Source organism: Pipistrellus hanaki (genome assembly GCF_964339955.1).
Source record: "Pipistrellus hanaki genome assembly, chromosome: 2".
In the NCBI taxonomy this organism is placed as follows: Eukaryota; Metazoa; Chordata; class Mammalia; order Chiroptera; family Vespertilionidae; genus Pipistrellus; species Pipistrellus hanaki.
In genome coordinates, this window is record NC_140504.1 from 192,462,418 (window position 1) to 192,473,900 (window position 11,483).

Consider the following 11,483-nt stretch of genomic DNA (forward strand, 5'->3'; position numbering starts at 1 on the left):
CAATTCCCTTTTCACAGGCCACAGGCAAAGAGAGCCTTCAGTTCTGTCCTGGCTCCGACCGGGCCGTCACTCAGCTGGTCCAGGCACCTCACTTCTCATCTGTTTGGCAGGCAGTGGGGCTGGATCATCATTACAACCGTCTCTTCCGGGCCTCTCTGCTGCACTCCCATTTACAGTGTCTCCTCACGTGTCCTCACAACTCTTACAGCCAAGACTGCCTGACACAGAACCTGAAACACCCAGGATTTACACAGGAGAAACGTGATCTGTCCTATTTGCTCTCACAATTTACACTGAAATGAGGAACAGAATAGGAAACTGAAGGTAGCTCCCTCCAACATAAAAAAGTTCTGGGGATGAGCAAAAAATGGATTTGCAGTGTTTGTAAGTCCAATCATACTTTGTAAGTTTTATAGGTAACTAGAAAAGTATCGTTAGTCCCCCTTACCTGCTAACTTAAAACATGTTACAACAGATTGCAACTGTCACCATCAACCTAGTCACACGCCCTTATTTAAGTGCGTATCTCACAATAAAAAGCACACTGAAATCAACACAGATTGTTTGCAATACAACCCAAGACATTCTGTAACTTGTAGGATTGCTTGAAAAAACCACCATAAGCCTGAAGTGACCAGTGTCCCAGGATGAAGTGCACAGCCAGACAGAAGGGGGGTGCTAAGAGTAAGGCCGGGCAGACACTCATGAGGTGGCGCCAACATTATGAAGCCACCAGTGAAGCCACCAGTGGGCCCAAGGCTTACTTCTTAGTTTTCCAGGTTCACAAGTTCAACAGTCGACATATTCTAACTGTACTTATAAGAGAACATTTAATTATCTACAATAGGGGTGTCGAACTCAATCAGAGAAGGGGCCAAAATCTAAAATCCAGCCTAAATCGCGGGCCGAATGGTTTACTGAATAGTCATAAACTGACAATGTCATAAACTGACAGCGGAGTGCAGTGATGACAGCGCGGTGCGGGCCACATTGCAAGGCCTGGCAGGCTGGATTTGGCCCGCGGGCCTTGTGTTTGACACATGTGATCTACAAGGACTCAAAACCAGGAGTCAGAATGCTCCCATCCACAGGACCACAGTTCTCTTCAGGCTGGAAGTGACACATGGAAAGCCTTATTTATTAAAGAGTAGATGGACAGCTTCCACCGAGAACTTCCACAAAGAGCCTGAGTCGTACCAGGTTCTTAGTCGCCCACATAATCCTCATATCCTCTCATTTGAATCTTATAATCATCCTAAGAAGCAGGTATTATTTGTCCGCCACCTCCCCCTCACCCCCCCCCCCTTTTTTTTTGCTGCAAAAAGCTTTTTTTTTTCTCATTTGGTCCAATGAATGAGAGTGGGCTCCAGGGTGGTTAAAAGAATGACTAGTAGTTTCAGGGAGAGGCTCAGGCAAAGGCCAGACACCAGAGGGATGAAGAGGCTCCAAAGGCTCCTAGTCGTGCTTGAGGGTGAGCCTTTCAAAGACACAGTCGCCCAGCCCAGCCTGGGGCCAGCCAGCCTATGGAGGTGAGTCGGTGGTCACCGATCTTCTTGATCAGTTTCACCTCCTCGTCCCGGAAGTGGTTCTCCAGGAAGTCACAGAGCTGAGGGGCTGCACGGGTAGAACCCAGGGCCTGCAGCTCCACAAGGCCTGGTTCAGGTTCCTCTCCAAGGCCAGGGCGGCTTCCATGGCATCCTGAGTTTTGCCCACTCATCTTGGGAAGGCCTCAGCATGTCCTGGAAGAGAATGCGGCCGCCATGCTTGTTTTGCAACTTTAAGAGATGCTCGGTGCCCTCGCTCTTCTTCTCCGCCAACTCGCGAAAGAATCGGCCACACCCTCGAGAGCCACATCATCCTGGTAGAAACAGTAGCCCAGAGACAGGAAGGTGTAGGAGGTCCGCAGATGCAGGTTGGCCAGGGTGTTGAGCGCAGCCTCCACTTTGGTGGAAAAATTCTAACGAATCTGGGAGCTCATAGTTGTTCAGCAATAAGGAGTTAAGGTAGAAAAAACCCTGTTGTGTTGGCTGGTCCCGGAGGTGTTTCTGAAAGTGGTGACTGGATAAGACACAAGAGAGTGGTTGGCGGCTGGAAGAAGGGGCGTCCCTAGGTCTGTCCGTCCAAACCCTGTTGAAGCAAGAGGTTCAGTGCCCAGGACCGCCGAGGGCACTGCCTATTTGTCCCATTTTATGGACAGGGAAACAGACGAGTGACCTGAGGTTACATAGCTATCAAGGAGAACTGGGAGTGGAACCACATCAGTCTGACTCTAAAGTCCACACGCAGGAATTCTCAGAACCACACACAACTTTCCCACACTAAGTCCAAAGTGTTCTGGTAAACTAGAGGCCTGGTGCATAGACTCATGCACTGGTGGGGTCCCTCGGCCTGGCCTGCGGGGATCGGGCTGAAACTGACTCTCTGACACCCCCCGAGAAGTCCTGGATTGTGAGAGGACAGTTCTCAGGTGACGCATCCCAGAATCAGGCTCCCTCTCTCTGGTTCCAGGTGTGTCACCTGAGAACCACAGCTGCCAAATCACCAGCTCGATAGCTCCTGCGTTGAGCGTCTTCCCCCTGGTGGTCAGTGTGTGTCAAGCTATCGGTCTGACAGTCAAATGGTCGGCCAGTCACTTAGGCTTTTATATATATAGATTAGCTGGTGACCTTAACAGGAGCTACTAAGCCATCTACCACCATTAAGGGCCTATGCTCACCAGCAGGATCAAAGCAGTGTCCACTGTTCAAAGCATCCCCTGCCCTGAACTCAGGCAAGGAACACTACCAAGTCCTCACTCTTTGGGGACCCATTTCAGACACTGTACACCACACCACCGTTCAGTTAGCATAGACTTTCCTCAGAAGACATACAATTTCTTTTTTAAAGGAGGATAGCTTGATCTAACAATAAAAATGTACCAGGTAAGACCCAGATAATCACTAATGGGATATTGCTATCTGCCCAACTCCCTAAAAATACCAGACTAGCCCTATCTGGTTTGGCTCAATGGATAGAGAGTCAGCTTGTGGACTGAAGGGTTCTGGGTTAGATTCTGGCCAAGGGCACATGCCCAGGTTGCAGTCTTGATCCCCAGCAGGGGGCATGGGAGGCGCAGCCGATGAATGATTCTCTCTCTTCATTGATATTTCTCTCTCAGTTGGTCCGAAGGTTGTGGGTTATTGTTAAGCTGATATTTCTCTCTCTCCTTCCTTCCTCTCTGAAATCAATAAAAATATAGTTAAAAAAAAAAAATGTACAAAGCTCAAAATGGAAGTTTTGACAGCTATGAGGGCATACAATTCCTACAGCTACAGGTTTTCATCTGCAGAAGAGGCACACTGCTGGTGCTCACTCCAGGAGGTACCCGAGATTGGATTCTAATCTTAACCAATATTTAACAATAAGCTAATTCATACGACTCCAAGACCTTTAAAGATGATGTAAAATGTTTTATGATCTCTGAACAGAAATCATAACACTATTTCTAGCATTAAGGACCACAAACTGGCCACAAAACCCTTGGAATCGCATCTGAATGGCTTCATAATAGTACCTACCATGAACTGAAAACCCACTATATACCGAGTGATCTATACACACTATTCCAAGGAGTGGCTTGACTCTTACAACGCCTCTGGAAGGTAACTTGGCGATGGTTACCAAAGCCTTTCAAAAGCCCTGACAATTCCAAGAATTTATCCTGAGAAAATAATCAGAAATGAAGAGAAAGCCTTAAGTATATAGATATCCATGGAAATGTTACCCATGACTGCTTCCAATTTCTCCCAATTCCAATATGCAGACATAGAGAAACTATTAAATTGTAGTACATCAATATGATGACATATCAGTTAGCCATTACAGGGATGAGTTTGAAGAATCCTATATAATAATAATAAAGAGCTAATACACGAATGGTCATCACACCCTCATGCCGTCACAATTCATCACCAGGAGGCTGTGTGTGCACACGGGTGGGCGGGGCTGTGTCTAGCCGCGGCAAGGCCAGGGGTCCTGGCAGCTCTGCCTCCATGCGGTGAGGCCAAAGACACGCCTCACCCCTCCCCCCCCCCAGCTCCGACCTACCCCTTTGGGGCAATCCATCCAGGAGCCCTGGATGGGTGGGCGGGGCCTACCTCTTTTGGGGAGATCTATTGCGGGGCTCCCACACTGTGGGAGGGCACAGGCCAGCCTGGGGACTCCCCCACCCCCTCCCAGTGCACGAATTTCGTGCACCAGTCCTCTAGTTTATACTATATGGGAAAATGCTGACAATGTAGTGTTGGCTGAAGCTATTGTTTATACAGTTTAGGCCATGTTTAAAAAAGACACTTTTAATATATAAAGGGAAGGAAATATTATTTTTAAAAATACATTAAAAAGTAAACTGCAGCCGGGACCGGTTTGGCTCAGTGGATAGAGCGGGCCTGCGGACTGAAAGGTCCCGGGTTCGATTCCGGGCAAGGGCATGTACCTTGGTTGCGGGCACATCCCCAGTGGTGGGTGTGCAAGAGGCAGCTGATCGATGATTCTCTCTCATCGATGTTTCTAACTCTGTCCCTCTCTCTTCCTCTCTGTGAAAAATCAATAAAATATATTAAAAAAAAAAAAAAAGTAAACTGCAGTTATCTTAAAAGTTAAGAGGTAATTACTAATTGTGTTCTTTGTTACAAATTTTCTATAATGACCATATAGTATTTATCAAGGGGGAAAATACATGAAAATTAACTGCAAAAATAAACATACCCAAACCAGCTACAATAGAAAATTTCAGTTTCCACTGGTTTAAAATAGTATTTTACAAACCACAACTCATGCTGTGTGCAGAGCTTAGTTTCCAGGATCATACAGTTATTGCTATTATTTGGCATTTAAATGTCTTTCACTTGAGAGTACTTACACATTTCACATCCTCTTTACCACATGCCACCTACAGGGGTAAATTACAACAGTGTTTCAAAAATACAGACATTAAAGGGAAGCTGAGTTCAGATAACTGTTTGAAGCTCGCCCAGCCAGGTCTGCATCAAAGCATCAAGCAGAGCCACGACTGGCTTCCAAGCCCACACTTGCATTAAGCTTCAGTCACATGTAAAGTAGAGATGATTTCTATCCTAAATTTGTTATCATCACATTATAACTACTAGATAGTATTAACACCTTTTCTGAGTGTTTGCTTAAGCACAGCTGATACTGTTGTGAAAGACTGAGTTATAAACCAGTGACCCTCAATGCAAGATATAATAATACTTGGATGTAGAAAGAAAACAGAAAAATATTAGAATTTTCATTTCATTTGTATCCTTCTTTAAATTCTATTCTGTACATTATAAACAGGCACAGAAGATATTACTTCATGTATATGTAATTGATGTTTACAGCTATCACATATACAATATACATGCACTTATAACATTAGTTTGGGTATAGAACTTATTTTATGTTTTACAAACATCACAAAGATTACGTTTCAAAACATTTTACTCAAGAGGGATACATGATAAAAAAAAAAAAAAAGTATGGAGATCAGTGGTCTGGACACACAGTGACAGGAAAGAATAGCCAGGAACATAAATATATATATATATATATATTCCTTTTAAGTGAAGGGTGAGAATGGAGAAGGTAAATAAGAAGAACGAGGTGGAGACCGGAACAAGGAGAGGGAGGAAGGGAAGATGAGTGCCAGCGGAGAATCCTGGGAGGTAAAGGTGGGGTTACTTCGAGGGAGCCAAGATGTGCTATTTGTGGGCAAAAGCCATACTATTATGATTTGGTGAAAAGGAAATGACTCAAGTGCCTAGGGTGGATTCCGTTCCTGCCTGATGGGCAAGCGACTGAAAGACAACCGACCACCAGACATCTTAAAATAGATACTGTGTTAGGTTACAGTAAGGCCGACAGAACAGACTTGAAAAACAGGAGTTGTTTACAGCTCTGTAATACAGGCTTAACACTGGTTGGAGCCCAGGCTCCATATGCTAATGTGGCTTAGGATAGAAGTAAATGCCAAATGGTGATCTGAAAGAATTTGGAGTTAAGACTAGTTGTTCAATTGGCAAGGTATTCCTAACATTCTAAGCTGGCAGAGAACGGTGCCTGTTTTAACCATAAAATGGTTTTTCAGCCTGCGCCCTCTATATTTAAACTTTGTCACATATGTCTCCTCCCAAGCCCTAATGACAACAAAATCAATTTAAACTTTAATTTTATTTCCCCTACCAGCTGGTGATTATAACCAGGGTAATACAACAGCCCGAAGGAGAACAGTGGGGCTTTAAAACCAACTCCAAAAATGTAAGAGTTAAATTTCCCTCCCTATTTAAACTGTCCTTTCCTATTCTGCACTTGAGGGATTGATTGACAGGAACTGGGTCCTTATAGAAGTTACAAAATATCCCTCATCCCAATTTCTTTGTAGCTTTTGCCAGAATGCCTATTTGAGTGACACTGTGCCTCGAAATAAATTCTTTTTGATCTTCAGCTTTTTGCCAAAGTTCTAAAATTCACACAGTGTAAAGAAACCATACTCACTTCTCAAGAAAATATTAACCCATGTGTTTATGATACCACAGAGCAGCAGTTGGGCAATAGTTTTATTTTGTAACTATTTCATAACTGCAGTAGGGAATCAAGATTTACCTTCTGGAACCTTGGAGAACTTCTCCAATGTCCTTAATATTTACACTTATCAAGTCAAGATTTAAATGTTAGCGTGAAAGCCACGGTGTTACTGTCCCCGATTCTGTTCGGTGGCAGCCCCAAAGCATTTTGGGAATACATTGCTTTAGCTTATTTAAAATGTAAGGGCAGCTGAACTTCTACCCAGCAGGGTAGGAGATTGAGACATGCAAATCACAGAGAAACACAAGCCATTTTAAAAGCAAATATCCTCGTAAAGCACCGAGCTTCGAACGGACCCAAACTCTCCGTTGTGACCTGAAAGAGGGATTTTGGCCACCCGGGGAAGAAACCAGACACACAAACAGGTTGAACTGCACTAACTGTTTTGTGTTTTTTGTTTTTTAAGAAATTTAACTGGAAACCAATGTGGTAGGGGGAGAGGGAAACGCATTTCTAAAGGCCTCAAGGCAAGGCAGTGCCAGTCCCAAACTTTTCCCTTCGCTGAAGAGTGCACATCGGTATATATTTAAGGGCAAATATCGTTGACTTAAGCAGGAACCCTCTCCTCAATGCAGATGAACCTATCTATCACGGATCCAAACTGGTATTTCTGGTTGGGGAAGCAGGATGTATGAACTCATGTGCAAACCCAGGGCTTCTTCCTACCTAGATCCACAACGACACCCCAGACCGGGGCCATTAGAGGGAGAATGGGCCCCAAGAGCCAGAAGGGAGGGCGGGCCGCACGGCAGTCCACGCGCCCCTCGGGCTGCAGCAGGGGCGTCGGAGGTCAGGTTCTCCACTTCCTCCCCGAGCACCTCACCTCGCCCCACTCCACCCACTCCACCCCATCCCACCCCACCCCCATCCCATCCCACCCCACCCCAGGAGTGTGTGGGGGCAGCCGCCGATCCCAGCTCCCTCCGGCTGCGGGGGCGAGCTGAGGAATGGCCATCCCGCTCCCCCGCCCCCAAGGCTTCCCCGGCAGCAGAGGAAGGCGTGAGGCCCCGAGAGGGAGGAGGGCTCGCCCCGGGGAGGCCCCGCTCGCCGCCCGGCGTACCTGGCTCTCGGCCGCGGGGATGCCCGACTCGAGCTCGCACAGCGCGCGGAAGTTGTGCAGCTCGAAGTCGGCGTCGACCTGGAGGGAAAAGGTCACCTCGGAGAGGTCCCTCCGCACACAGTACACGGTGAGCAGCATGGCCCCGGCCTGATCCAGCTCGGCTCGGCGCGGCCCGGGCTCGGCGCGGGGCTGCGGGCGGCGGCGGGGCCTGGCTGGCGCTGCGGGGAGCCGGCGGCGCGGGCTGCGAGCTCCTTCCCTCCCTCACACACGCTCGGCGATCCCTCCCTCCCGCCCCGACGAGCGAGCACAGGCGCCGCCACCGCCTGCTACTCCGTCTGCCGCCTGCCGGCCTGCGCGCCTCCCCCCGCGGCCTGCCGCCAAGCGCGCCGGCCCCCGCGCTCCGCCGCAAACCGGCTGCCGTAAAGCACGCCCGGCCCGCTCCACCTTCGCGACGCAGCGGAAGGGCGGGGCGGGACCGGGAAGGGAAGGGTGGCGGGAAGCCGGGAAAATATAGGAAGGGCTGTGGGAGAGGAGGAGGGAGAAGAGGGAAGAGGAAGAGTATCAGTGGGTTGATTTAATGACTTAAGTCTGTGGAGGACGCCACAGTATCATTTATTCACCCAACAGGCATTTATTTCCCTGATTAGATGCGTCAAGAATATATATATTTTTAGCTGAAACCTATTTGGCTCAGTGGCTAGAGCATTGGCTTGTGGACTGAAAGGTCCCAGGTTCGTTTCCAGTCAAGGGCATGTAGGGACATCCCCAGGAGGGGCTGTGCAAGAGGCAGCTGATCGATGATTCTTTCTCATCTATGTTTCTAACTTTCTATCCCTCTCTCTTCCACCTCTGAAAAAAATCAATAATATATATATATTTAAATATATATATATATATATATATATATATATATATATAGTCCTTAAGGAACTCTGAAGCAAGTATAGGAGACTGAGAACTGAGCATAGTTCTAAGACATATATTCCGAAGTAAAGATTGAGGCCCAGAGGGCTTAATTCACGTCCTGTCCCAATGGTTTAGGGTTAAAACCAGAATCATTAGCCTGGTCTATAGAACGTGGCTACCTCTGGCCCATCTTCTCCTCCAGCCCTGCCTCCCGAGCCCTTTCTACCCTCTGCTCTCCCGGCCACATGGTGATTCAGCGCCTCCGAGGAAGGCTTCCTTCCCCTGCCTTGTAGTTTCCTCTACTTGGGCGGTCTCTTTCCCCCAGCCCTGGCATGCCCCAACAACTAGTGAGGTGCCTTTGTTGGGCTTAGAATCCACTGGATAAAATATTTGTTATTTCAATGTCCTGTTTAGGCCACATAGCTGATGAGTGATAGAGGCCCAGAACATGAGATGAGTCAGAAAACCAAAACAGAAAGAGAAAGAGAAAATGGATGCAAGCCTGGAATCTCCCTGTTTTTTCCCTCCTCACCCATCCATGGAGTAGGGACCTGTGAAAGAAAAGAGCCACATGCTAACCTGACCAGCTCGGGAAGGCCTGCGTGGCAGTCTTGCAAACTCAGAGACCTAAAGTGACCACAAAGATGGTATGAAAATTAAATATTTTAACTACAAAAAGGTTATGGTTGGGTAGTCATTTCCTGGGCCGGTATTTTCCCAGACAAAGATCCACGTGGATCTTCTTTACTGAGCTTATCTGCCTTTATACCTCTAAGATAACATATCTATGAGATGTCTGGCTGACTTGTAACTTCCCTTTTTCTGGAGCCCCTGGGGCACAACCAAATGTAGTGGGCGCCAGGACAGATGCCTCAAATTCCTTCATTATCATGTTAATTGTTCCTGCACTCACCTGAGTACACGTCCATCATTTTACTTTTTATCCAATCCCAGGAGTTTCCCATCTCTTTGCTTTCTCCCACCTCCTTACTCCATCACCAATTAATTTAATGTAACCCACCTATGTCCCTCCTTTGATTACAATGCATATAGAAATGTAACCTGCCATTCCTCTGAGCATTATCTCAATCCTTTGAGGTTCTGCTTCCCGGCATATGTTTGGCTCAAATAAACTCACAAAAATTCTTTACAGGTTTCAATGTTTTTCTTTTTCCGTTAACAGACCCCTCTTCTATTATAATGGGAGGGAAGGAGGAAACGGGATGGCATGCAAGCAGGTAAATAGGTAGGTTTGGTGACAAGTGTGGATGACAAGGAACCACATGCTAACAACCTGACTTAGGGAAGGCCTGTGTAGAGGCCTTGCAAACTAAGAGACCTAAAGTAACCACAAAGGATGGTCTGAAATTAAGACCTTTTAATTAAAAAGACGTTTATAGTGAGTTGTCAAGTCTAAGCCCAGTATCTTCGGTCTTTACTGAGCCTACTTGTCTTTTGGCATCTAAGATAACACACCTGTGGAATGTCAGCGTAACTTGTCCCTTTTTTCCAGACCCCCTCAAGGGCACAAGCAATGCACCAGGGGGCCAGGGTGCAGGGCACAAAAACTCCCCCATTGTTATTGTTATCTTGTTGACTATTATTTATCCTGTGCCCACCTATGTAAAAGAAGTATGTGTCTATTCTTTTACTTTAAAAATATATATATATATTTTATTGATTTTTACAGAGAGGAAGGGAGAGAGACAGAGAGCTAGAAATGTCGATGAGAGAGAAACATTGACCAGCTGCTGTTGGACCCCCCGAAGGAGACCCCTGCCCTGACCCAGGATCAGCGACGACCCAGTCAAATGCAAGAGACGGCACTTGATGCAAACAGCAAGAGGATTTAATTTCCAGCATGCTGGGACTTGACCTGTTACTCACGCAGGAGCAGCCAAGTCAAGTCCCGAGCAGAACTTCTTACAGGCTTATAAAGGCAAAAACCGCAAAGTTAGAACAAAGGACCAGGGGAGGGGGTCTTCTAGAAAGAGGGACAGGAATTCCTTGAGGGGAGGATAGACATTATCACAAGGAACAGGGTGGAACCGCCGCAGGACGTTGATACTACATCCAGTTTACTACCTCTAGGGGCTGAGTCTGGTGGTCTGGTGCTGTGTGGCTCATACCCTGTTTTTCCTGGGGCAGTTCTAAAGGTCACATTCTCACGGGAAGTCTGGGCTAGCAGGGGAATTTTTCTATATTATTTCTTTCAGCCTCTACACTGCCTCTTGCACACCCCCCACTGGGGATGTGCCCACAACCAACTTACATGCCCCTGACCGGAATTGAACCCGGGACCTTTCAGTCCGCAGACCGACGCTCTACCACTGAGCCAAACTGGTTTCGGCTATTCTTTTACTTTTTATCCAATCCCAGAGGTTTCCCCACTTTGCTTTCTCCCCAATAGATCACCGAAGGAGTTCATGTAACCTACTTACCTTGAGATGTATGCTTCCAGGCAATTATGAACAGTTTGGCTCAAATACACTCACAAAAATTCTTTACAGGTTTGAATGTTCCTTAACACAAGAAAGAGAATGACCAGCCGAAGAATTTTTTTTTTTTTTTTTTTCTGTAAAGGAGGAGAGAAGGTCATCGGTGGAGAATAGAGGAGGTGTGTTGGGGGGGTGGGGAGGGAGGGACTTTCCCTGAGGGTCACAGTATGGCTGGCTGCCTCCGCTCCATGCATCAGCTCTTTTTCAAGGCAAGAGCGTTCCCAGAAGCGCCCCAGTTGGTTTCTGTTTACCTCTCACTAACCAGAACTATGTCACAAAGATGCAAGAAAGGCTAGGAAAGGGCAGGGAGAGAGAAAAGGGGGTGAGAAATGAGTATTAGGTGAGACCTACATAGTGCCTATTATGTATGAATAGGCACTATGTATGAAATAACA

The 11,483-nt window shown here is 47.0% G+C and overlaps 1 protein-coding gene and 1 pseudogene across 3 annotated transcripts in view; both read right to left on the reverse strand.

Annotated features, from left to right (window-relative positions):
• Nucleotides 1-8,052, reverse strand: part of LOC311618095 (protein DDI1 homolog 2) — a 37,461-nt gene extending 29,409 nt beyond the window's left edge. Inside the window, exon 1 of one of the 2 annotated variants that reach the window (XM_084875302.1) lies at nucleotides 7,685-8,043. In XM_084875302.1, coding sequence (XP_084731428.1) covers nucleotides 7,685-7,822 — 138 coding nt within the window. In that variant the 5' untranslated portion in view covers nucleotides 7,823-8,043. Of the gene's footprint in view, nucleotides 1-7,684 lie in introns of both variants that reach the window. The other variant, XM_084875305.1, reaches the window with a different exon arrangement.
• LOC311618140 (ferritin light chain-like) lies at nucleotides 1,336-1,978 on the reverse strand (annotated as a pseudogene). Its single transcript has one exon. The product of its transcript is annotated as a ferritin light chain-like (transcript).
• Nucleotides 8,053-11,483: the final 3,431 nt, after the last annotated feature.